At 42.6% G+C, this 27,463-nt stretch overlaps 2 protein-coding genes across 2 annotated transcripts in view; both read left to right on the forward strand.

Moving 5' to 3' along the window:
* LOC136428196 (atrial natriuretic peptide receptor 1-like) overlaps positions 1–9,147 on the forward strand; it is a 28,925-nt gene extending 19,778 nt beyond the window's left edge. Inside the window, exons 15-22 of the mRNA XM_066417536.1 lie at positions 62–218; positions 554–703; positions 913–1,036; positions 4,132–4,200; positions 4,534–4,708; positions 5,916–6,014; positions 6,649–6,740; positions 7,071–9,147. Coding sequence (XP_066273633.1) covers positions 62–218; positions 554–703; positions 913–1,036; positions 4,132–4,200; positions 4,534–4,708; positions 5,916–6,014; positions 6,649–6,740; positions 7,071–7,151 — 947 coding nt within the window. The 3' untranslated portion in view covers positions 7,152–9,147. The remainder of the gene's footprint in view (positions 1–61; positions 219–553; positions 704–912; positions 1,037–4,131; positions 4,201–4,533; positions 4,709–5,915; positions 6,015–6,648; positions 6,741–7,070) is intronic.
* A 2,813-nt stretch (positions 9,148–11,960) lies between these two features.
* Positions 11,961–27,425, forward strand: LOC136428197 (neurofilament medium polypeptide-like). Its single transcript, XM_066417537.1, has 20 exons — positions 11,961–12,474; positions 13,274–13,428; positions 16,810–16,870; positions 17,645–17,740; positions 18,292–18,462; positions 18,821–18,934; positions 19,893–20,002; positions 20,349–20,500; positions 20,609–20,727; positions 21,604–21,704; positions 22,312–22,435; positions 22,745–22,930; positions 23,122–23,247; positions 23,598–24,025; positions 24,376–24,508; positions 24,872–25,023; positions 25,381–25,463; positions 25,893–26,055; positions 26,494–26,638; positions 27,133–27,425. Exons 1-20 carry the CDS (start codon positions 12,079–12,081, stop codon positions 27,262–27,264), a joined length of 3,147 nt encoding a protein of 1,048 aa, XP_066273634.1. The 5' UTR covers positions 11,961–12,078; the 3' UTR covers positions 27,265–27,425.
* The last annotated feature ends 38 nt before the right edge of the window (positions 27,426–27,463 follow it).

Raw genomic sequence — 27,463 nt, forward strand, 5'->3', positions numbered from 1 at the left:
AAAAAGCCGACTGTCTCCCATGATCAATTATAAAAAAATGCTCTCGTTGCCATTCAAACAGACATCATCATGAAGCTGAAGAAGGAGTACTTCCGGCCGACGATCACCGACAACATCCCGGCGAACGTCCGGACCCTCATGGAGAGATGTTGGGCAGAGGACGCCGCGGACAGACCGGATTTTCACACCCTCAAAATATACGTCAAAAGTCTCAACAGGTATAGATAGGAACTTAAGCTTAGAATCAGTCAGTAAGTCTGCATACCAGCGCCAGTGGCCTTTCAGTCTACGCGATATTGTCTTTGACAGAAGCATGAAAACACGTAACTGTATTATTACCAAGACGTCTGGTTCAGGAAAAGACTATGTAATTTGTACTGGTAACATACAACATGTAATACGTGCTATAACTGTTACCTATATTGATTTAACAATGGCTAAAAATTGCGTTTGCATTGTGTTAGGCTGCAAGTCTTATATATATCAAAATGTCTTCAGTTTTCCAGCGTACGTGAAGTTTGGCTTGACAGACGTGTATGATATGATTTTTCAGGGGAAATGAGGGGACTAACATACTGGACAACCTGCTGTCCCGGATGGAACAATATGCCAACAACCTGGAGGGGCTGGTTCAGGAGAGGACGGAGGCGTTCCTGAATGAAAAGAAAAGGGCGGAGGATCTTTTGTACCAGATTCTACCCAAGTATGTATGAAAGCAAACATGCAGAAGATGTACAGAGGAAAAACATAGAAAACCGTCGTTTACATGCAAGTGATAAGATATAATTGGGAAGCCTTGAATTCTGTTAGGAAAGTCACATCATAGGTGTCAACTCATTCTGGAGTTTTCTATAAAACACACTGACGAATACACTACGAGTATCCTGATTTTTTTTGTCCATTGCTGCCCAGGTCAGTGGCAGACCAACTGAAGAGAGGAGAGCCGGTCTCAGCCGAGGCGTTCGACAGCGTCACCATCTACTTCAGCGACATCGTGGGGTTCACCTCCCTCTCTGCCGACAGCACGCCTATGGAGGTCAGGGGTCACCGCTCTTCACACTACACCTGTTGACGTTAATCCTGAGTGTGTTTTGATATAAGGGTCGTTGCCAAACATATTGATGAACTATGGATTATATAATATGTGGATGTTCCGTTCCTGTGCCGTAGTATTGGAGCTAGTAACGGTTAGGGTGATTGACCAAAAACTCAGAGCTCCTCGTTCAGAATCACCTGGCATGCAACCTGCTAGTATGCTGTGCCCTCGGTAAAGGTACAAGATTTTCCTTACTCCACCCAGGTGTTAAAATGGGTACCTGACTTCGGTTGGGGAGGTAGCAACCCACTGCCCCTACGGCCTCAAGGCCACGGAATTTTCTTTACATTTACCTTACCTATCGAACATGTGAAAACTGATCCCCCCCAAATACTTTTTATTCAGTCTTTATTTCGGGTATATAAAAACCAACAGAAACATTATACATTTAAGAGAGTTAGAAGCTTATAAGTTAACATAAACACCAAAGCACATATAAACATAGATATGGGTAAACTAAATGCACAATAACCCATAGGTGTTCAGGAAAAACGAGTTTCTGTAGTATGCGTCTAATTTCAACAAGTGTTTGATGATACAGTTATTTGATTCAAATGTGTCTGTCGTGTAGACGGTGTAGTATACAAACATTGCAGTTGCGCTGCAACGCCGTGGCAAATTCATAATGATTCGGAAACAATTATTGTAGGCAACACGGCATTTAGAAAGGATTGTTGAGCGCCAAACAATTGGCCGCAATATTTAGTGAATAAGTTTTTCTTAACAGGTGGGAATAGAAGAAAAAATTGCGACTGATACAATTAGCACGGCTATAAAGACTTCTCAGCTGAGCACATACACAATCATCATCACTCAGCGTAGCGTTTAGATGTAACGTTGGGTAACATAAATTCGCCATTTTTCCGGTAATGGTTGACTGAAATCAATCCAGCAGAACAATAAACTATCCTTTTTTTCTATTATTCTGTCAGTATCATGTACTGTCTTTGCACTAATCATATATATGGTAGATTTTGTCTCTAGTCGTGCTGACACCATAATATTTCAACTTGAAACTACCGTCCGCCGCACGCACAATGACGGTGTTGTCGGACAGGTGTGAACATTAATTCGGGAGAGAAGATTCGTCTTGAATATCTTACCGCTAATTACATTTTATACAGCAGCTATTCGTTCCATCCTTGGCTTGAGGAAAGTGCTATGGATATAGACGTGTCCAAGTAAAAAAAATACACGAAAAAACGGCCGTACCGCACACATCGGGCCTTCGGTAACATCCCGCTTGATGGGTCGGTAGAACGTCACTCAAAGTCGATCCCCACCGTCATGGAAATTTGTACATTATTCATCGGGGCGTTAGCTGGATGCCGTAGAAATGGTGATACTACTATGTCCATGTGTTTCTGCTTGTGCTAAGAGCAAACTTTGAGGAAAATATCGCCATCAGTCCACTATCACACACAACATTTAGACAAAAAAGTGTTCCTCGCAAACCTTTGTCGTCTGCTTGACGACAGGATTCTGGGTAACGAATATGGCGGCGGGAAAATTCACCGTAGTGCCGTAGCCATTAGTTGTAGCAACAAAGAGGCGTTTTGATGATTAATCACACTTAGAGTCCAGTTGTAGGTTAGCAAAAGAGATTCTATTAAGTTGTATTGTAAATAATTGTGTTGAGCAGGAAGCGGATGTGACATTTGTCTTATAAACCAGCGAACAACCATGCAGTGCTTCTCCCACGAAGCCCTCAGACTGTGACAATAAGGGACGGACAGTTTTTGACGTAGCCAACTTCTAATGCATGGCTATCGAAGTGTTCTGAATACGTTAGTCTGTCAAGTTTTGCATTTCTAGCGGTATTACTGATGTTGCATCTAGCACATATCCCTAAATACCCCGTTTTCGAAAAATCGCGAATTTAAGTACCCCGCGAATTTATGTTACCTAACGTTATACCCAGGTAAACAAATGAGGTTGCATACTTATGCTTTGCACCAAGGAGTCTTACATGTGGCGGTGGATACTTAAGTGACAAACGTGCGCATGGAAAATACATACAACATGTTTTTTTCCGTATGTTTCACCGTATGACAGGATTTGGAACTTCTTATTTTACTCCAGAATTCCAGGTAATTTCCAGAATTGAAACTTTTAGCGGCAGAGTCAGCTCTAGCCCTGTCCTCTTGTAGCTTACACTGCCTAAGTGCATGTTTAATTTTGAATATTGCCCTAGATTTAGACATGAGTAGATATATGGGCCCAGACCGAGGACGACCCGTTTCCCGCCAGAGAATATACGCTTCTCGGGCAGCAGAGTGCAAATCTTTAACAATGTTATTCCATCGCAGGACAGGTTTAACATTTTTACAGCTGTGTTTTTGAGGTTACCGAATATTTGCAGAATGTTTCATAGACGCAATCAGCTGGAGGGGAAACAGTTTGATGGCATTTTTATGTGAGGCATCCAAACACTTAGCGTCTCTACAAATAAGAGCACCCACAGGCAAATCAATACATGACATACTATTATCAAGCGTGGAGGTATATGCATCTAGTTGGTCTTGATTTGCATTGGCCCAGTCGATAACATGGATAATTGTCTGGGGATTTAACACATTGGGTAACTTTGTGAGGATATGAAAGTCAGCATTTAGGGTAATACTCAGCGGAAAGTGGTCAGATAAGACATTATCATGTAAAACCTCTATATTGATAGTGATATTCTTATGGGCAGTATCGCTGGATTAGCTGCAGTGATCGAGCCAGGAAATTGTGCCATGTACATCACTAAGATAAGTATAAGTGTCATGAGGTAGATGTTCCATGTCAGAGGCTATAATCCATCACCTATTGGTTTATACGGACAAACATAACAATAACAAATGACATTATCATTGAATATGACAATGTGTTCGGAGTTTGAATCCTTCTATACGCTCACAAAACTGTTTTATATCTTCTTGTGGAAGACACGTTTACAGAAAATGGCAGTTATGTCTTGTCCGGGTCATGAATACACCTATCAGGTCCAGCTAATTGGCGCTCGTTTTGTCGTTTCTAAATTTCCCTGCTAGGTCGTGACGCTGCTGAACGACCTCTACACGTGCTTTGACGCTGTGATCGACAATTTTGATGTCTACAAGGTGAATATCTTATTTCTATTCGTCAAAATTGGCATGGATACGGCGGTTCTAGCCGCAACGATGAAACGTGATAGAGCAAAAGAAGCACGAAATTGCTGCAATTTCAAACATTTCTCAGCACGATGTCCTAATGGAAGAAAATTGTATTAGCAATAAGTAGTCCACACATTGCTTTTGTATTCATGAGTTGAGCTGGGATAAAATGTACCTATGGGGTTCAAAATTATCTATATTGTCTAATTTATCTATTTTTCTCAATATCTCATTCTCCCTCCAATATCTCAATACATACAATGGAAAACAGTACAATAATCAGTTTCTTTCAAAATACAGGTTGAGACGATCGGCGATGCTTACATGGTGGTTTCGGGGTTGCCTGTCCGGAACGGTACCTCGCATGTTAAGGAAATCGCCCGGATGTCGCTGGCCTTGCTGAGGGAAGTTCGCACCTTCCGGGTCCGACATAGGAATAACTGTAGGATGAAGCTACGGATTGGGATCCATACAGGTATGGAGTTGTATGGCGCGGTTTTAAGTATTCTAAGCGTTGGATTATATGGAAAGAATCCGTATCTATATCGCCAGTATTATAACCCATCAGCTTTGCAGGCACTCGGTACGACAGGTTTATATTACACTGAGCGACCTGTCACACCTAACATAAGCGCTGTTTAAAGCCATCTAATTGTACAGTATTTAGTGGCAACGACTTCCACACTATGATAATTCTAGGGAAGAATTTATTATCTCCATGAAAAATGGAGATATAGTTTTTGGTGTGTCTGTGTGTCTGTCTGTTTGTCTGTTTGTCTGTTTGTCTGTCTGTTTGTCTGTTTGTGTTTCCGGACTACTGTAGTCAGCATAACTCAAGAACCTCTTGATGGATTACGATGATATTTGGTATGTGGGCAGGTGTTGTGAAGCCAAAATTCAAGGTCGATTTTGGCCCCCCTGGTATGTGACCTTGGCACTGCAGCAGAAATTCCATTTTTGTATCTCTTGGCCTGGACGTGCTATGGTCTTGATTTTTTGGTTGGCATATAGCTTGTGGTGTAATGAAGAAGTGCTGTGGGCTTGGGCCCCCTAGCAGCTTGCTCTGGAACTGCAGGGGCGTTATTGTGAAAATCTTCTAAGGAGAATAACTGAACAAATAAACGACGGATTTCCATGATATTTAGTATGTTGGTAGCTTAGATAGAGATGTGCACAATGAAGTGCAAATTATGCTAATTGTCACTTAATTTGCATAGCTAATGAGGAAAATCTATATTTTCAGTGTTTTCCATTATAAGACTCAAATACATGTAACATATGTAGTTTATGGAAAGTGGAGCATCAACAGATACCAATTAAGCAAATGAATTCCTAATTTGCATAATTAATGCAAAAAACACCCAAATTCATCTCATTGTCAAATTATAGGACTGTCAATATTGCAACATGAGTAAGTAAGATAAAGGTGTTTATTATTAAGCATATATTATGTAAATGTGTAAGTCATTTGCATAAATAGAATTCTTCATGGAGATATGAGGTCGCGGAACTCTTGTTGTATTATGTAACTCTGTACATAAATCTGTATATACCGTCAGTGCCTAACGTATATCTTCATGTGATCATGGTGCCGGCAATGTATTCAATATGACTTAAGAGCTAAAATCGTATCATCATATACTCACATCCAAAGGTGTATTCCTTTTTTACCAATGACATAGGGCCTTGCGCCGCTGGAGTGGTCGGACTGAAGATGCCCAGATACTGCCTGTTCGGCGACACCGTCAACACAGCCTCGCGGATGGAGTCGTACGGAGAAGGTAAAGGATTGCCTTTGGCTTATTCCCTTTAATTGGTTAGCACAAATTGATATCTTCTTATCATCTGTAGTTATTAAAAAAATAATTGTTTTTACCTATTTGAAAAAAAATCATTTTCAAATAACTATGGACACTTCAAAGATATTAATTTGTGCAAACGTACGTTTGCAGCTTTGATTATTATGCAAATGGCTAACATGATTTCATTGCAGTGTTATGTACCAAAGTGCTGTATTTTCTCTTAGAAAAAATCATATTAAGGGCAATAAAATTTGATGATGTCATCCATATGGTCCAACAGATTTAGAGTTCTTTCATGACCAGTTATCAACATTCAGTACTATAACAGTTCTTTCTTAATTCATTAGTGAGAAAACAATGGAAAGTCAAAATGCCAATTTAGCCAGGGAGGAAACCTTAACTGACATAACCCTTACAAGGAAAGAATATCAACTATGGATGAAAATGTACCCAGGATGCCTTATCTAATGATGACCTTAAAAGATAAATACTACATGTTTTCTTATGGATAATGTTATGTTTATTCTAATCATCATATGCTCCTTTCAAAAGAAAAAAAAAATTAAGATTATACACCTTCAGAAGTATCTCACGAGATTTCTCCTCTTGACAGCCATGAAAATCCACGTTTCCACACCATCTAAGAACCTGCTGGACTCCTTCGGCACTTTCCAGTTGGAGGAACGCGGGGAGACGCACATAAAGGTGAACAGACCAGATATGACACAAAACCGTGTTCTTGGTGATGTTATGAACAATGAATTACGTCATTTGAAGAAGCATTTGAACAGAAGTATATACCACCAAGATAAAGTGGTAGACCGGTCTCTGTAAAGTAACATAGTAGATTTATTTAAAGGTGCCTAGTATTATTTAGACACATTACGTATACGGCGTAGATATTGAACATTTAGTTTAGATAATGATTCGTCATTTTTTTACCATTCTTAAGACGTCATTATCATCTATGAGTGTGCAAAACTGGCAGTTCACGACTTTTTCTTTGGCTCTAATGACTTTCTTGTTCCTTGTCAGGGTAAAGGCATGATGCGCACCTACTGGCTGCTAGGAGAGAAGGACCCGCCCAAACCGATAGGGGTCCTCATTAACTGTTGATAAAAGAAGTACTTCAGGAAAGTCAGCACAACCAGCTCTCAACTGTCTCCGGTGGAAACTTAAGATTTACAGTTTATAGGTCTATGATGATTGGAAGTTTCCTACGTCTCAATATGTATCGATGTCTATGTCTGGAGAAATGGTTTCATAAATTTAGCCACATTTTGAGGAAAAAATTGTATCAAAAGTAATCATGCCATTGGTTGACCAATCAGCATCGGGTAACATTATGCTACCGAACAGATGTATACACAGATAAACAAGACATTTTATCTAACACAAATCTCGAAGCATTTGTTATAAAAGGAATGGATGACTGAGATTGGAATGAAAAGTTTAAACAATTGTCTACAGCAGAATTCGGTCATCATACATCATAATGACTACTTTGAGACGGTAGACAATTGAACAGACTACTACAATGTAGTACCTGGGAGCTCTCGAGTGGTAAGACCGGCTTCTTCATTGGTCGGATAATGGGACCAGATAATTAAGGTGAAGAAATGTTTACACGTTACTGAATCAAAATAATAGCCATCAATGATGATTTCATTCATTCATGACAACAATAGCACACAGAAGAAAAAACACCACACATGCGCCTACAATGGCGTGTAGAAATGAAAAGTGACCATTAGTAGCTCAAATAGTGAAGTAACGTTATTGCCCGGTTCAATGACCGGAGGATGAACCATTTTTGAGTTCAATGAACTGTGTTTGCTGCGTAGCTTAACTAAAGAGCACAGTTCAGCACAGCCAATAGCACTGTACATGTACTGGCCGGTCCAGTCTTAGATCCCAATGTGACATACAGACGCTGTGAGTTTGATGTCCAGTTAACAGGGTGATAACGATGCCATAAACAACATTCCCCTAGAGAGGCGTTATGCATAGTAATGGGAACGAGCGTCGCGGATGACTGCTTTTAGTTTCTCATTTTTGTCTGGCGTCAGTGAGTCTCGAGCACACAGATAGAATTCTGCATTCGTTCACTGTTTATTCGCTCGAACCATTGTAGACCATAGTGGCATATACATTTCCTTGCCGTTTCAGTAGCAGGGTATATTTTTACAGAGAGGGTTTGCCAGCCCTTCCCCTTTAACGTGCTTCAGGCACCTCCTCGAACACTGAACCCCCATTTTACGTCCCTTCCGAAAGACGGATGTAGCTCCAACCGAGATACCCTTCCCAGGATTGAACCGGGGTCTCCCAGTTAGCAACTAATTGGAACAAGGAGCTCAACCGTGAGGCTGCTACCAGTTGAACTACAGGGATATCCTTAGAATTCTACATTAGATTTTGTAAATGAGCAAGATATCTCCATCAAAATCTTTTCAACGAACAAGATTGTCAAACGTTGTACACTATGTAAACTGGAAATATACAATGAGGCAATTGAAATTTGATATATCTTGCAAAAAATATTTAAGTGTTCCTGAAAGGGTATAAATCTCATAACGAGAAGGCAGCGCAAAGGTTAACATGAATGAAGTGGCTTGTATGGGATAGCTTATGCTGATAAATAATCTTCTGGGATGAGCAGTCTTCGAACGATGTTCAAATCCCATAGCCACAAGGGGGGCCGTGAAGTCATTTAGATGTTGTGCAGTTAGAAAGAAGTCTGTCTTCAGCACCATGAAAATTATTGTGTAATCTGCGAGCTTCGTACAACATGAAATATGCATATTAAGCGGATATATTCTGAGGATGCTATTGGGGATCCATGTCAACCAATAACAAAGGTACATGTACTACTACATGATAGTACTGTTGACTATTGGCTCACGCACATATTGATTGTCATGTCATTCTGTAGTGTCCTCCTGTCGATATATTTTTATGCTATTGTTACTATCGAGTGTCTATTTGATATATACAGATGTTGATGATCTGATGATTACAATGTACTAAATGAAAATTGTTGTAAAGGTTACCTCCGGAAAAGTGTAAAAAATCTGTGACAAGATTGCTACTAATAAACAAAACGTTTACGATATGAGGTGCCAAAGTAACCCTCGATGAGTTCACAATTACTCCGCATATTGATTACGAACTAAGGATGGGCAAAGAAACATCACAGGATAAGACCAAGATATTGATATTTCTGGGAGGTTGGGCTTATAGATGCAATGATAAGTTGAAACACAGGCACACACACACACACACACACACACACACACATACACACACACACACACACACACACACACACGCACACACACACATACACACACAAACACACAGGCACACACACAAACACACAGACACACATGCACACACACGCACACACACGCACACACACACACACACACACACACACCCGCACACACACATACACACACGCTCACACGTACAGGCACACACACACATACACACTCACACACACACACACACACACACACACACACACACACACACAGACGCATACAGACACACACACGCAGACGCACGCACACACACACACACACACACACACACACACACAATGGTGAATGATGGGCAAAAACGTAACGGGCATCCCTGTTCCCTACGTTTTATGGGCTGTAGTCACAGATGTGATTCTCAGTACAGAGTTTTGACACATTGTAACGTTAAATAACAGACGGCTGGACATGTCAACTGTCACCGGTTATCCTCTTCCTCATTCTGACGTGTGGGCGTGGCGCTTGTAAATTTACACAGGCACGAGGTCATCGTGAGAAGCCATTATTTTTGTGACAGGAAAACTCAGTGTAAACATTCATTACTTCAGTTTACAACTCTTACTTACAAGTTTGGAGTATGATTTTTTATTAGACTTCTTTACACTGCAAACGACACAGGTGGCAGCCACAGGTGCAAGCGTACATACCGGGGAGAGCTAACACAGGGACGCCAGAGGCAACTTTGGGGGGCGTGGTGAAATTTCTCAACTCCTACTAGGACCAGAAAAGGGTGACACAACAATAGAGCAACAATTATAAGACGACTTCGTTATAAGACAACGAAGAAGTTCTCAGGGGAATGACTATCTGTGTCATGCAGCTTCAATGGTGATGAGGACAAGAACGGGACACCTGTCAAAATAAAAAGAAATGCACTGTGGATACGCTTCATCCTACCATTGTTCCTACTGTTTATTTTGGGTTCCCCTCTAACATGTTCACCTTCGTGAACTTGGCGGCTGAGAAATGCAAATTCCAAGTCATCTGAGTTCACACATTCCTCTGGACAATAAATCAAGTAGACAATGGGCGTTACCGCCCTGTGGCTTCTTATCAAGAAAATGATGGATATCATTCCTTCTCATCAATTAAAAAGCAGATGGACGTCCGACGTTTTTCTGTTGATGCTACCAATGCCATTATGGCCGTAACGACGTTACTTGTCAAGAAAGATTTATAAGTATTTCCATAAGCTGTTAGATGATCACAAGTTGATAAACGGACATACCTACCATAGTTTGCATACCTCCACAACAAACATGTGGCGTATTAAGCTTGGGGTGACTCGGCCCCAAGACAAAAGGATCGACATAAGAATCTGACAATATATTCAGCCCGGCCCAAGGATTTCATTGTCACCGAGTTCAGGTCAGGCCAGGACACCTGAATGTTGATCGAGATTTTCAAAACAACAAAGTTTGACCGGATCAATAGTCTTCCCCAAACCTCGCATAGATTTCATATTACCCACATTTTATATTACTCGTAACACGAAATGCATGTGGGAAAGACAAGTAAAGTTGGTATTTCTAGATGTTTGAGCTGCATATCCGGTTGCGCGTTTCGAAGACACTACAAGTAGACTAGTTAGCGTTAACCTTGAGACAGAATCAGGACGTATCTTAAGTGAAAGAAGACATTTATTGTAATTTCACGCGCCAATGGGTTTATCTTCAACATTAAAGATGTGTGGCAATCTGCTATCTATTGCACATATTGAATATAGCAGTACGTATACGTATATGTATATGATGATACGTGTACGCGGAAAGGTACCGTACAACAAATTAAATTAAGGCCCACAGAATGTGTGACTAACGGCTAGTCCCTATCTTCTGCCTGTAGCTGCTGCTTGAGCCGTTCTGCGCATGCTCAAACTGATAGTGACACAAAGTTCCTCACATTCAAAATATCTATTATGCCGTGTGATTCGTTCATTTGATATTTGATAGATTCCGTTTTTTTTGTTTGGAACTCGACCCACAGCACGGATGTTAACTACTTTCACATGTTAGCACACTGAGAAACTGTTGTGTTGTCTGTGAGAGTTGACAAAGTGTTATCAGTAGTTTCCATCTTATGCGGACAAAACATGTGCCATGGCCTGGGGCCAGCGGAACCCCCAAATCCCACAGGTAGTTTTCTTAATATATGGACCTATTGTCGTGGCAGAAGACTATTGAACAAAATATCTGTATCTGCTTTCAAGTGCCTAGTACAGTAGAATCCAGCTATTTGCATTACTGTTAATAGCAAAACCCAAACCATTTTCCATTGACTCCATTATAAATAAAATGGCATAATTGCATTAGCCATTTTCGCATGTATGTGGTCAGACTGGAAGAACGTGTCCTCTTCCAATCACAGAATGATCTCCTGACAGACAACATGGAATTTCAGGAGGGGATGGGGCGGGGCTTAGAGGAAATCATGTGTTAGTGTCCTTCCTATCTATTAACTCCTTAGTCTTGTCAAGTCGCCAACTCTAAGCCAACCAGAGAGCCCAATGGAAAGAACATGCTATTAGTCAGTGTGACGGAGATTTCTATTGGTGCGTAAAAATTAAAGGCTCTGGGCTCAAGTCAGGGTAAAGGTGTTGTCTCCCACGCCACACTTTGAGTTGCTCTGCACACCTTGTACCTGCTCTCGTCCGTGCTAGTAAGCGGCGGCAAGTGTCTCTACATTTCTTCTCCTTACAAGTGTTGTAGTTTTCCCAGCCGAGAATGCCAACCTTCTACACACAGTCTAGCACTAGGCGCGGCGCGGGCTCCGGGTCGTCCCGCCGTAGCTGGGGGATCGGCAGCGGGTCGGGCGCGCTGGTGCCGGTGGGGGGAGGCAGGTCGTCCTCGGCTCAGGTCACCACCATGAAGAGCGCCGGCGGTGTCAACGCCGCGGCCGGGGCCAACGGAGGAGCAGGCGTTCGCACCAGCAGCTTCTTCGCAAGCAACGTCAATGTCGAAGACCTCCAGAGCTCCCTGGGTTCTCTGGCGGAATCCAAGAACCTTCGTGTGGACGAGAAGCAGCAGCTGAGCAGTCTGAACAACCGCCTGGTGGGCTTCCTCGGCAAGGTCCGCCAACTGGAGGACCAAAACATGCAGCTCAAAGCCATGCTGGAACAGGTGACTGCTTTTGTATACACAACTCTGTAGAAAGTAAAGAAACACACACCTACATGTAACGCAAACCAGTGAGAGTACTCTGATTCTCGATGGGGGAACATATGTTGACACAGAGCCTTCACATAGTCAATCCGTCCGCAAAAACAACTCCAACTATCTCCTCAACTTTTCTTCATTACACGTACTATGTGTTGAAGTAAGGTGGAACTACCGTGTAACGCAGGAGACATGAAATATAGCGTTTTTAAATCCAGATGCACTGTAACCACTGACCGTATCTCTGCATGAGAGTAAATCCCCGGGGCCAAACAGGTAGCAGGTGGTTTAGAACTCGTGGGCGTTGCCCAAAAAGCTTCCTTCGGAAAAACCATGAATTAACAGATAGGTAGAACATCACGTAAACCGATCATTATGTTTTGTTGCTTGTTAGAATATTTACGGTGTACACTGTCTCACTCAACGGACAAAAACTTGACAGGCTCTGAAAAATGATACGCCCACGGGCAGACGTGTAACCCCCAGCCCGACGCATCATAGTCTGAATTCCAACAAATCTAATGTCTCTCCAAGTGCCTTTACAAGAATTATACATGTACAGTAAAAGAAAACTCAGTTCGTCAGGAGCCCTTACATAGACATACATGTTTGTGTGGATTGACTCTGGAAACAACAAAATGTTGATACATATCTTCTGTTTTGAGCATACACAAACAGCGCACAATTTCTCGATCTCCTTGGTCTATAGTGTATAAGCATAGCCTTTATATAACCTTGCTGTATTTTCTCACGATGTGACTAGTCGAGCGGGGTTGAGGTGAAGTCGGGGTTGCCGGAGATATGGGAGCGGGAGATGCAGGCCCTCCGTCAGGAGCTGGAGGCCGCCAACCACGAGAGGACCCGCATGGAGGTCCGGATCGAGGGGTACGAGACCGAGATCGGACAGCTGAACAACAGGTAACCTGCATTAACATTCATCCGCCAGGTTACATACATCCGCCACTTTGAAAAACAGTGGGTTTGAGAGATCTCTAGTGCAGCACCCCCCGTATGCACAGTATAGATATAAAGGAGTGCATTTTGCTGTTGGACGTTGGGTTGGAGATCTGTTTCGAGGTACGAGTATATTTTTAGGGAGGCGGAATTATGTACCCTGGTGAAATTATGTTAGTAGATGTTAAGACATACATAGTAGTACTACACAGATTGACATGGTTGATAGAAAAGAAAACATCTATTACAAAAATAGTGACTTTTAGTTTTCACTTTTCAATAATTTTGGGTGGATCATAGTGAATTAAATGAGCAGGAAAAATAAGTGGATAACACACTACTGGGACAAAAGGACATAATGGGCGTGGCAATGGAGGCAAGATACAGACAACACTGTACGGAAGAGATGACCAAGTTTCGTGGACAAGCCTGCTTTGCATGTGCAGTGCTTTTTGAACGAATGTTTCTACACTGGGACAGTTTGACAAAGTCAGTTGTACGAAGTATTGGAAAGAAAATGTGCAAAAGTGGACCAGGTGAGGACCAAAATGTCGGTTAGGCAAAATAGGCGTGTCACAGAAAGCGTACCACGCAGTCAAATCATCATCGTCTTCATACACCAGTTACAGTTAGATACACACAAGTGCACAGGAGATGTCTGTAGGAAGGTGTATGGCACGACAAAATAAACTTTATTAAGGCGTCCAACATTGAAATGCTACTTAAATGCAAGAGTTTACATAATGTAGCAAAGAATGTCGTCACCTCAGCATAATTAAATCCTCCAGGGATTTTGTTGCATTAGGTACTGATTAGTGTTTTGTCTAATTGCTTGGTTAAAGTACCATATGTATAGCAGATGCGACTGTTTACGAACGTAAAGCACTATTCTAAGTTGGTTATTCTGTAAAATGTAAGGAATACTTTTAAAATCTTTGCACGGAATCTTAGTTTTGAAGTAATTGAGTTTTATCATTGTCTTCACTTCTTTCATCTTGACAATCGTGGGAAAATCTCATAAGTGCTTGTATGTATATCTTTCGTTTCAACCACAGAGAAGTTACAATATGGTACAGTTAGAGCAAAACGTCTGGTGATTTCCACAAAGTTAGTGTCTTTAAATCAGAGGGCACTGTGTGACATTTTCACGCAAATGCCGACAACGCCCACATCAGGACATTCCATCAGAACCGGTTTTCAGCATTCCCAGCATTCTTTGGAAACATTTGCAGTGAGTGCACTGTGTGCAGCTACACACTTTAACTAATTTGAGGACAAGACCCTACCAACAGACGTTGATAACTTCAACACTTCATCTAAAGCCTAATTTAAAAAAATCAACTATTCAAGTTTTCTTTAATCGGTCTATCGCCCCTGTAACCTACCAACCAATAAACTAAACAGCTGCCTAACCAACGGACTGTAACAGTAACCAGCTGGTTAACCGATTCACCAAGTAATGACTTATACCAAAATATTTCAAAGAACTGCGTCCAGAGACAAAAGCAAATGTGATCGAATGCCATGATTCGTACAGGGTTATCAGGAGGAAGGAGTTTAATGTGCAGGTTATCTGTCCATTTTAATTGCTGAAGTTTCTAGCTATAGCTGCTCGGGAAGTACTTTTAAACACTCCGGAAGCGGACTCTAACCATAAGATGCGTGGGCACATACTAGCACAGTCTACAAACTCTCTACTGAATCTTAAGTTATTTGTTTAGTGTTAGCGTTGTAAATGACAAAGCATCCCACACAATGCATGTTATTACGACTTTCAGAAGGAATGTGACACAATCAGAGCATAGCCAGACTAGGATACACTAGTCTTAACCTATGACATTTGAAAGAGAGGCGCACATTCGCAACCAAACATTCTGCTTGGCTCTGCCGCCCACCTGTCCGACTTCGCCAACGTTTTAAATTAAAGCTCGGATAGTTAGATCCATGATGGTTAGATCCATGGATGGTAAGATGATTTTAGATCCATGATGGCTAGATCCATGGATGGTTAGATCAATGGGTGATTAATCCATTGATAGTTAAATCAATGGATGATTAGATCCATGGATGGTTATATCTACGGATTGTTAGATCCATGGATGGTTAGATCCATGGGTGGTTAGAGACATGGATGGTTAGATCCATGTTGCACAGGTTATGTTATCTTAGAACACATCAGCAGAATAGCACAACACTCCGGAAAATCAACCAACATGTAATAGTTTCTTATTTGGAAATAAACATGTTTTTGTGTTGAATATCAACAAAGCATACATTTTTCCACAGTCTTGCGTAAGAAAATAAACAATTCGTAATTTTCGAAAGACCTGTGTACATTGCAAGGACGCCGAGTTTACAGAAAGAGCTGTATTATAAAAGAGAAGGATGAAAACCTGTTATCACGGCAGATGATCTCACATTCCTTCGTTCCCTCTGGACTGACGAAAACTGGTCCGACCTCCCCTCCGACGCTTAGCAATGGTCACAGAGATGATTGTTTACATGAAAAATCACCTGCTGAAATCTAAAACTATGATATCAGGGAGATACACGAATTAATTTAGTTTTGACGGGAGGGGGTTTGGGGACAGATATACGGTTGCACATAGACAGGCATTTACGAAAATCTCAGAAAGTGTCAAACCTGGTTCCGAAGTTTACAAAACTCGTCATGAGTGAGTGCGTCTAATTTGACACAGCCTCAGGCCCAGCTACAACACGGGATAATTATCATCGTCATTACTGCATAAATCTCGCGATGTGGAGACAGGTGTAAACTACAAACCTGCCATTCCTACTCCTACTCAAATACTAGAACAAAATACTTGAACAGAAAGAAACAACCAAGGAAAAAGTTTAAATGAGCCGTTTGAATAAGTGTATCCAGGATTCAGACACACCAGAAGTAAAGAGATTGACCTAAGTGAAAAACAGCAACGATTGTTTATTACGAGTATCATTAAACCGCTGTTCAATTGTACGTCTAGTCCAGTCATTTACATTCCGGATGTCACGGCGTCTCCCAATTCAAACATCACCAATACTGGCACTGTGCCCCTGCATACTACATTTTGGGGTCACTAGTGACAAGATTGCAAGAAGTTTGACCTAAAGCTATCATATTACTTTTCAGTTTTCTTCAAATCAAAAGAATCCTGCATATTGTAGCGTTCTCATAACACCGTATGGCACAGTTACATACAACATACGAGACTGTAGACAAACTTTCGGTACTTCTCGATGTTTTAGAGGACAGAGCATTGAAACACTAGTCACGTATCACTCGTAACAGACTTATGTTAGACTCTTTCTTCTCTCTGTAATGTTTACTGTTTTGTGCCGCAGGTTGGACAGTGCTGACCAGATTATCAATGACTTGGAGGTCGAGTTGGCAGCTGTGAGAAAGGTAAGGCTACTCTACTGTGCATCCGATCATCACTCAGTGTCAAAACAAAACAAAACAAACCGAACACGAAACATCTTATATATCATAAACGGCCAGTTGTTCACCACATATACCACACGAAATCAAGATTCCATTTGTGTCGATAGAGTTGCTGATGATGAAGTAGTACGTTTTAGAAATGACGTACATATGATAATAACGTAGAGTGTACTTAAGTAAAGCCATGTGACAACGTGGTACCTAGCTTGGGCCTTTGATCAGTCTCCGACTCAGACACGCCTTAAGAGTCACCTGTAAGACATGCCGACGCTGGTGGCACGTAATGTAGAAAAGCCGGTTGGACTGCATCGTAGTCTCCGATTTACAATTACAAGTTAGTTGTGATGTTTTACCCCTAGGCCCTAACGTAAACAATGTGATTCATGGTCGCTCCGCAATGACCCGAGTCTTCTTCTTCCCCGAAGTAGTCAAATACCTCATTTCATCGCGCATTTACCTAAGGAGGCCTCAACATGTAAAGCCATGTAAATCACAATACAGTTTCAGACCCCCATATCACCTCGCTCACAACTACTCAATCTGCGATTATATGTTTGCGGTACGGAAAGGCTTGATGATCGCCTTTAGCCCCAAACAAATTTGCAATCCTTAATAATTCACAGTTGAATATCTCAGCTGCTGATGAAATATCTCAGACGTAGACGTAAGGAACGATATCAAACAATGAAACAAAACATCAAAGATCGCCACCTCACATTTGTGCTCTCCCAACAGGATTGTGACGACGCGACTGTGGTGAAGGTAGACATGGAGAGTAAGCTGGAGATCATGAAGACAGAGATCGCCTTCCTGAACGACTACCACGAGCAGGTACGCGTGTCTTTGGTGTCTCTACAGCATGTTACAGCAACACACAAGTAGATCTACAGTTGCACTTTTTTAAATACAAAGTTATGAGCTCTACGTACACATGCACTTGATAATTCTCTTTGCGCCTGAGAAAAATACTAGATTATCGTACTATTGTGGTCTTAACGTAAAACATTCTTATCAGTAGATGTCATATTTTGTACCTTGTACAATTGTTGTGCAATCAAGTTATCTCTATATTACCTGCCAGTAAGATTGCACGATCTACAACCTTGCCATTTCCCTCGTAATAGGAACATGCACTGTAAACACCGCATTAACTATCCCTGTAGATATGTAAGTACTTTACTTTTGGGACGGAATTTGTAAGCAGCGACACCTTAGCTGCAGTACAAAGTGTACCAGTCAGAATTTCCCTGAAGAAGGTCATGACAGAAGGTAATCGGAAGTCGGTTGAATAAAACACTTTAAGTATTTTCATTTACTCTTGCAAATCACCAGTAAGACTAGCTCCACGATCTACAACTTTGCCCTTTCCTCCTGTGTAACAGCAAATCCTTGAGCTGGAGGAGCAGCTGCGGCAGCGCATGTCCGTGGTGCCGGCTGTTATCGAGTCGGACCACACGTACGAGATGCAGGGGGTGATTGACAGCCTGAGGGGGGAGTACGAGCAGACAATCCGCAGGCACCAGCAAGAGGCTAAGGACTGGGCCGAGACAAAGGTGAGATAAACCTCTTACGCTTCACTGATCCGTTCATATTCCTTTTCTGGGATTTTTCTTGGCATTAGACCATCTTAGTTGTCATATCAGGTTTCCCTATCTTTAGTTAGCATAGGGTGGCCAACCGGTTAGCACGCCAAGCGATCGTACCTCGAACTGCAGTGGATAATCTCAACATTCACTTGTTAGTCAAATGAAACAGATGCTGTTAGTTGGTTGGTTGTTAGTTTATCTCTTTTCTTGTTCAAGGGCGGAGCTTTTATCCACTGTCTTAACTTGCGTGCGTTGTCATCTTGTCTGTATTTGTTTATTTATGTTTGCTTGATTAATAAAAAAACACACATCTGTCATCACACAGATTAAGATCCAGAAGGACGACACGCTGAAGATCGAGGGCCTAAGGCGGGACCTGAGCGAGTGGAGGTCGAAGGCTACAGCCTCCGAGATGAAGATCGCCAGCTACGAAGGCATGGTAAGGCCTAGGAAAAAATGTTGTGCTTTCGGTTAGCAAAAGCTGCCGACCCTAGCCTTTATTTGGTCAACCACAAAAAGGTACATAAAATTTTCGATCCGACATCTGAGTGATGAAATTTAAAACAGAATCCAATAATCTTGCATACTTTCTTGCAGACTTCCTGTATTTCACACTTTGTTAACAAATTAAGGCTTTGACCAGTTGATGTAAGAATGTGTAGCAAACATTGCATGTCTTTGTTCAGTTTATAATGACACTCTTTCCTGTACAATGTATATTTTGAAGATATACAACACCAAGGGGGCTATCACACATATGAATGCTATTGCTTTGATGAATGTGGATATGGGTAACACCCAGATCAATGAGATAGGAAAGAAGCGTTAGACAGAACATTGGTATCTGAAGTAAGCATTACAGGATCCATATAAACGGCGATATTGTCTGCGTGGTAAGCACTTCATTATGAAGCCACAAGTGGCCATAATATTCATATGCGTATGGACAAAAAACGCCACCTAGCGATTTCGATACAAAGATCATACAAACACACATTCATTGTCTATTGTAGTACTGTAGTAAGCCGCCAGGAGGTCCATGATCAAACTTGACCGCAACACCTACGTATACCCACCTACCGAATATCATGAGAATGCATCCACAGCTCCTCGAGTTATGCTGGTAACATCATACACACATGCGACGACAGCCACTCCACTATGGCGATACCGAAAACATAATCTTCTGGCGAGTGTACAATTCAGCTGTTTATGTTCCTTAGCGCCTTTCCTTTATTTTTCCTTCGTTTGATTTGTACCGGGCATTTGTGTTGTATCTAACCCATGTGCAACTGCTGATAATCTCAGATATGAAACTAAGCAGTAAAGAAGAAGACGAAGAGTAAAACAAATCATTGATGGAAATTTCCTCACGTTCTTGTCGTCTGTGTCCGCAGCTGAAGTCCATCCGCGAGCAGCTGCACGAACAGGAACTGCGTCACGAGAGGGACCTGAACGCCAAGCAGGACGCCATCAGGGACTTGGAGGGGAGCATTTCCGAGATCAAGTGGGTTCTCACACTTCAATCTAATAATTGTGCATGATGTTAAACATACCATAACATGTGTGTCATACTCCTCATGGAAGGAACAATGGACTCATCCATACAACGATCAAGTTGAACAAAAAAGCTCTATTATCGAAGTCGTACAACGGAAAAGATGGGAGGATGATATCAGAGAATGGACAGGCATGACAATATATGAAACGGAAAACAGAAAGTCGAGAAAGGTGGAGAAAACTGCAGCTGGTTGCCAGATTCTCTGTCGTGCCCCAACGGTCAAATTTAATAAATAAACCTCCTTGAAGAGACGAACACTAACATGCTGGGCTTGGTCCCCTTGTATCCCCAGGGCCCGACTTTCCGCTCAGCTGAGGGAGTACCAGGACCTGATGAACCTCAAGCTCAAGCTGGATACAGAGATCGCCGCCTACCGGGAGCTGCTGGAAGTGGAGGAGTCACGCTACCAGGCCATAGAATTTGCAGCCCAAGAAGCATCACAAAGTACGTGTTTGCGCATGTTTCTTGCCTGAGTTTATAAAAAGTAGAACGAAGCATTTGTCGTTCACTGAGATCATGAATGCCCCTAACGACTTCTTTTTTCGTTTTCAGCGAAGACTGTGAGCATCGAAGAAGTACAGGAGCGGCACGCGTCTGAACTCGCCCGTCTGGAGGCTGACATCGACCGGTACAGGGCTGACATCGCCAACCTGCAGGAGCAGCTCAAGCTGGTTGGTACCTTTAATCTATACGGGGGCAACCGTGAATAATTTAATCAGGTTGGAAAATCACTGGATAACAAGGTTATTTTTCACAACCAGGATCTATATACAATCAACGGCCGACGTTTCGGTGACCGTCTGTCACCTGCCTACGTTTGGGACCGCATTGTTAGCAGCGACACCTAGCCTGCAGTATGGAATAGTACCAGTCAGTATTGCCCTGGGGAGGGTAACAGACAGTCACCGAAACTTCGGTTGTTGATTGTGTATATAGAATGTGGTAGTGAATAAGGGACCTTATTATCTTCTACATGTTTACAGGGACAAGTTTGGAATTTCCTCACAAAAAGTTTGTTTGTCAAAAACAAGATACTTTTTTATTACTTTGTTATAAGTTGTTGCGGAATTCAGGATGTTTATAGATTAACTTGCCGGTAACATGATATCCCGGCTGGTTTTACTACATAACTGCCCTTCCTGGTAATGCAGACATAAAAGTTTGTATTCTCCAGGTGGGTAATTTTTCTTTTCCCTCCCATGGTCATTGCCATTGCCATGATCACATTTCCAATTCCATTTCAATTCAACACTTTGTCTGCGCTAGTTAAATGGCGTGCAAGAGATAGAGGAGGATAGATGGACGGAAAAGATTCAAGAGGTGTAATGATGTGTATACAAGGCATAAGCAATACTGTATTTTGCACAACATGTAAACAAAAATATAAACACAATCCAATAAAAGGTCGTGTAACTGCTCTAAAATGTCATCCGTAAATTGCACTGTTGAAATTGATCGATCATGAACGCCACCTGTCGTTCCATTCCATATGACATTCCATCCCGCTCATGCATACACTTTCCACATGTCACTCCACCAATCTGCAGATCGAGTCGCGCAACTCAAACACCTCTCTGGAGTTCAAGACCGAGATTGACGGCTACAAGTCTCAGATCGCCGGCTACACCACGGAGATCAACGGCTACAGGTAACCAGTTCTTACGTAAACGTCTCAATTATATATGCCTGAATGAAGGGGTTTAGATTCATGCGATATCTTTATAAAAAGTATTTGTTTGTAAACCCACTTACCCAGTAATTTGTACGCTCTTGCAATGATAGGCACATTTCCACACTAGGTACAAGTGTAACGTCCAACATACATGCTACTTTCATATATTGTCCCAGTCAAGTATAAAATGAAGTGCCGATATACTTGAGAACAATGTGGAGGAATAAGCCTTAGGATCTGCATAACCCAAAAAGATTCAGAGAAATATATCTTGCCCGAGGCTCAGATTTGTTAAGAACTACTGATGCTTTTTGGTAAGAAGTCGCCCTGTACCTTTAACCTCTGGTATCTGAAGGTATCGTCTTTCGGAAGGGACGTACAATGTCAATGGGGGTCGTCCCGTTCGATGAGGTGCCTCGAGCACAATAAAGGGCTAGCAACCCCTCCCTTTAGAAATATACCCTGCTACTGAAACAGCAAGGAAACTTGCTGCCCTATGTGCCACTAGGCATTACAAAGGACTGAACGAACGACCTGAATGTATACACATGTTTAACGTATTGACCTGACCTCGTGTTCTCAGGTCTGAGATCGCCAGCCTGCAGGACCGCCTACGGGAGCTGGACGCCAGGCGGGAACGTGAGGTCCAGGCCAAGGTGGACATCATCAACGGTCTGGAGGGGCAGATCCGGGACCTCAGGGGCGAGGTGAGCATAGCGTAACATTCGTATGAGAATATTCTCACCCAACGAGCAGGAGGCAACGACTGGCATCGTTTCTACATGACCCAACTGTGCAAGTTATCATTATAGACTTTAAAGTCACCCGAAACAATTCTCTCCGGGTCAAACAAATTAGTATACATGATTACATGAATTAGCATGTATGGAGGTGTATCCTAAAAATCGCATGGTCATAAAGACAAACATGGAAGGAATTCAGTACACAAAAGGTACTGCAAATGAAAACAACCGTTGAAGGTCAACAACAGCTAACCAATTATCCCTTCTCACCAGATCCATAGCGTGCAGTCTTCATTCCAGTCCTCGGCGGTGTTTGAGAAGCAGGTTGCTGGACTGGAGAGTCGCATCGGCTCCCTACAGGGCGAGATCGACAGCAAGATGACCATCATCCGCGAGAGAGACTCCATGATTGCTGACCTAAAAGCACAGATTGCTCAGCTGAAACGCGACCTGGAGGCGGTAAGTGTTATCCATTCTAAAGCTGTATCGATAGAAGTTTGAATTGGAGATTTATGCTAACCATATTGCTAACTATATGCTAAAGCTTTAACCGAAAGTTGATAGAAAGGATGACAGGACGAAGAGACTCAAGCGGAACTTACTGGCGTCCATGACTACTTTACTTACTGAAACATACAATCATTATGCAGGGTAAGCGTGATGTTGATGCCAAGTGGACAATGGAGATCAACGAGAAGACCAAGATCATCAGCCGACTGGAGTCTGAGATGGCAGCCCTGCGCCTCGAACTGTCCGGCAAGGCCAAGGAATACCAGGTACGCCATGATAACTCACTGTGCAAAACAGCATGCCAAGTCATAGTTTAACTATGACTTGGCATGCTGTTTTGCAACGGCTGGCACCCACTGCCACGTGTTTGTTATCCTGGATTCCAGACCAGCTCAACACTGACCTGGTAAGAGTTGCATAGTGGTGTTTGATTCTCTTTCGTAGTTTACCTTTAGGTTTTCCTGCTTTTTGTGTAGAAATGTTTTTGCATCATATATGATGCTATGAGTCATATAATCCACCTAGACGTACAAAAGCAGTGTGAAAGAGTGTGGATGGATACATGGGTGCATATATGTGGACAGATTTAATAATGTCTACCCTGTTACTCCTGTAGTCTCTCCTGGAGGCTAAGATGATGCTGGAGAAGACACTCCGTGAGTCTGAGGAGCGTCACAAGAAGGAGCTGCGAGGAAAGGAGGACTTCATCCACGATCTGGAGCGGGAGAAGAACGAGCAGATCGTGAAGCTGGAGCTGGCTCTGAAGGATCTGCGCGGACAGATAGACGGCAAGTCGTCCGGCTATGACGACCTTAACCGCGCCAAGCTGGCCCTGGAGAGGCAGCTGCAGGATATGGAGAAGGAGCTGCAAGGAAAGAAGGACTTCATCCACGATCTGGAGCGGAAGAAGAACGAGCAGATCGTGAAGCTGGAGCTGGCTCTGAAGGAGCTGCAGGGACAGATAGACGGCAAGTCGTCCGGCTATGACGATCTCAACCGCGCCAAGCTGGCCCTGGAGAGGCAGTTGCAGGAGATGGAGAGCAGGTCTGTAACAATATGCCTTCAAAAACTTGTATAAGACCTGTACAAGTGAGCACCTCTACATAAGGACCATCTGACCAATGTGACAATGGTTTGGTGGTATCGTGTATATTTTCCAATTACATTGCCATAAAACATTAAGAACCATCCCTATAGTGACCATCTGTCCATATAGATTCATTCTATCGGTGAGTGGTCTTCTTGCAATTGGGCAGTTTCAAGTGCATCATATACTAATATTGGCTCTAGAATCTAAAATAGTTAGCATCCCGACTACGCTTTCATGAGCAACAATGAAACTTTTCTCAAGAAAAGCTTGTTACTGATTTATCTCATCTGTGCCCGATGACCAGGTACCAGAGGGAGCTGAGTGAGAAGACCAAGATGATCAGCAGCCTGGAGACGCGCGTTAGCACGACCTCCGTCAGCCAGACCACCGAGCTGGAGGGCCGCTTCAAGGGCCAGATCAGCACTCTGGAGGCACAGGTATGTACGCTTGTGACCACGTCAGAGACAGGTAGAATTAGCCCTGAACGACCTAGATTCAACCACATTTACCTTGTCACAGAAAAATTGTTTTAGTACTAGTTCCAGATTCGTTTACTTGTAACGACGTTTGTATCAGAGACTATGGAAAAGTCGTTTGGGACGAACTAGATTGAACTACATATCATACATTTGTTCAAGGAACTTTATCCTCATTGCTAATTGATTTGTTAAAGATCGGTTTACGGTTTGCACAGGCAAGGAAAGTTGCATTCTCTCAGTCTCGAATACTGTCAACATGTCCATGACTATTTTTTAATTACCTGGGTTTCTAACGACGTGTATTTGTCCTGGTGTCTGCAGCTGCTCAGCCTCCGCGGCGATCTAGACGCCATGACCCGGGAGCGCGACATGTACCTCCGGGAGAGGAACGAGCTGCGCCTGGCGCTGGAGGCCGTCACGTCCGAGAGGGACCTGTGCTTCCGTGAGCGCGCAGAGCTCCGTGCCAGCGCCTCGTAAGTCAAACCTCAGAGTCCTCTAAAGCGGATATCTCACTGGAGTGCGGCTCGTTGGCAGCCTCGCAGCGTCCTAAATTGGATTTTTGTTACCCTTGACTTTATAATGTGAATATCCTGCAAAACGTACAGACACAGAAAGCGTAAAAGGATTCGTTTTTATAGATGAAAGTCTCTGTCAAATAGTTCGGCCGCAGCGAGGTCGCCAATGTGCCGCAGCTTCAGTGAGATACCCGCTTGACAGCTGTTCTTATTTCCTGTGGACCATGCTTGTGAAAGTCGCACCATATGGTGGCAGAATTTGACCTATTAGTTTTTCACATAAAATGGAAATCCACATGTTACTTTGTTTTACAGAAGCCAGACCGTCGTCAAAGAGGTTGCCGAGGTTAAGCAGACCGTTGTTGAGGAGGTGAAGGCCGTAGAGGAGGTGAAGGCAGGTATGTCACAACTCATACATGACATCTGTACCATTCTTTTAGCACACTCTTCTCCCACAATGGAACAAGAAGGTTGTGGCTCTGTAAAAAAATGGGTTACATATCATATGCATATCATATGCATATCTTACCTTATAGACAAAATATACAAAGAGTAGCCCGAAACAAAGTTGAGTTAGCCACTAACTTGTACTAGTATCTAAGTTCCTTGAAACGAAAGCTTTTTATAGGGCGCCAGAGAAAAGAACTGAAACCAGCAAATATAGACTGGTTTTTGGAAACAAACTATACCAAGGTTAACCAAACCGTACGACTATGAAGATTAGTGAAGTATGTATTAAGTACGGTCACTCCGAAGTTGGAGATCTTTCAAATAAACAAATAAACAAACTAGTTTAACTTCATGATTTTACACCTTCTCGTTCACAGCCCCACGAAGGTCAGGCGGGTTCATCCGTATGAACTTCTCAAAGAAGGACCTGATGTCCATCTTAGTCCAGTACAAGTTCTTCATGACCTACATGCTGAGCGGAGTCAGTCTGACCGAGCGCGGCGGATCGCTGTACTTGGAGCAGAAGGCTGCTACTGTCAGGTATGTCGTGATCTTTTGCTGCATAGTTTTGGCATTGTAGGGATTCTGAAGCTTGGTTAAGAGTTGCATAAGAGTGGAGGTTTGGCGGTGTAGTGAAATGATACCCAAAGACTGTGTCAAACAATACCGTAATCGTCTCCTATCTGGCAGACAATATTTTCAATTCAATCTACATGTACATATTTATACACAACTGGACAGGTTTTTGAGAAATAACAGACGTTTCGGATGAACAAAAAAGAACGTGTTATTTCTAAAAAAACCATGTCCAGTTATATAGATTGAATTGAAAATATAAGATATTGTCTTCTATTCCTGTATGCCTAACCTTCACAACAGTATTTGGCACACTGTTTTACTTTGGAATAAGATACCTCGACTAGCTATTCTAATTCATTCATCCTTCTGTTTACACACACATCGTTCGTTCCAATCCAGTCAGAACCAGTTGTGGAACCTGGAGGATAAGGTGATCATCAGCTCGTCCAGCGGCCTCGCTCTGGAAGTGAAGGGCGGGCGGAACGAGATAGGTTCCGAGGTCGTCCTGTCTCGTCGTACCGGATCAAAGGCACAGAAGTGGGATGTAAGTCAACAAACATCTATTGTCAGTCCTCAAACGAACAGTCCTGCAGGCCATCGCGGGCAGGAACAACTACTACAGGCTCTCGTTCTTCCCTCGCACCATCAAAGAGTGGTACGAACTTGAGCCTAGTGTGGCGGAGGCGGGGTCCCTCTCCCAGTTCAAAGCTGAACTGGCCGGGGAGGACCTTGCTGCATTGAACCACCCCTACACGTCCTTGTATATATATATAAATTCACTAAATCCAGTAAAGAAGAAGAAACTAATAATGTATACGTTGCTAAGGACGAATAGATGTGTTTAGGTGGGCGGTAGAGAATTATTTTGTATGTAGTTTTACCAACTGAACTTTTACTATATCAGCTTCGGACTATCTTCAAATGAACAGTATTTGAATGGTGCGGAATGGACTGTATGTATTGATATGACTTGGGGGAAGTGTAAAAGTGGTCCTTTGTCCTAACAGTGATACAACTGACGTTTACTCCCTGTTTCAGATCGACTCTGATGAGATCATCACGACAGCCCTCGGGGACCTGATCTTGGACCTTGTTGACGGAAAACTCGTCTTGAACAAGCGTGGAGCAACCGGCAAGCGTCAAGACTGGAACCTACAGATCTACCAGTAGTTGTGCGCAGCTTAGATAAAGTGAACGAGATGAGATGCTATTAAATTGACGTTGGCTACAATTTTTCTCAATTTCTAATTGATTTAAAGTGATACTGAAATATATCGTGGGCTGTGGTATTTAACACAAAGTATTGATCTGCTTGCTTAGTAAAAAAATAATGAAAATCGTCGACGAACAAAAAAACATTAATTTTGGT

Source organism: Branchiostoma lanceolatum, chromosome 2 (assembly GCF_035083965.1).
Source record: "Branchiostoma lanceolatum isolate klBraLanc5 chromosome 2, klBraLanc5.hap2, whole genome shotgun sequence".
Classification (NCBI taxonomy): Eukaryota; Metazoa; Chordata; class Leptocardii; order Amphioxiformes; family Branchiostomatidae; genus Branchiostoma; species Branchiostoma lanceolatum.

Bases quoted from the DNA above. Each gene is read 5' to 3' on its own strand.
- LOC136428197 (XM_066417537.1), top strand. From the start codon at position 12,079: ATGCCAACCTTCTACACACAGTCTAGCACTAGGCGCGGCGCGGGCTCC. The intron at 20,728-21,603 runs GTTGGTACCTTT...ACCAATCTGCAG, and splicing joins TGCAGGAGCAGCTCAAGCTG to ATCGAGTCGCGCAACTCAAA. The intron at 26,056-26,493 runs GTATGTCGTGAT...GTTCCAATCCAG, and splicing joins CAGAAGGCTGCTACTGTCAG to TCAGAACCAGTTGTGGAACC.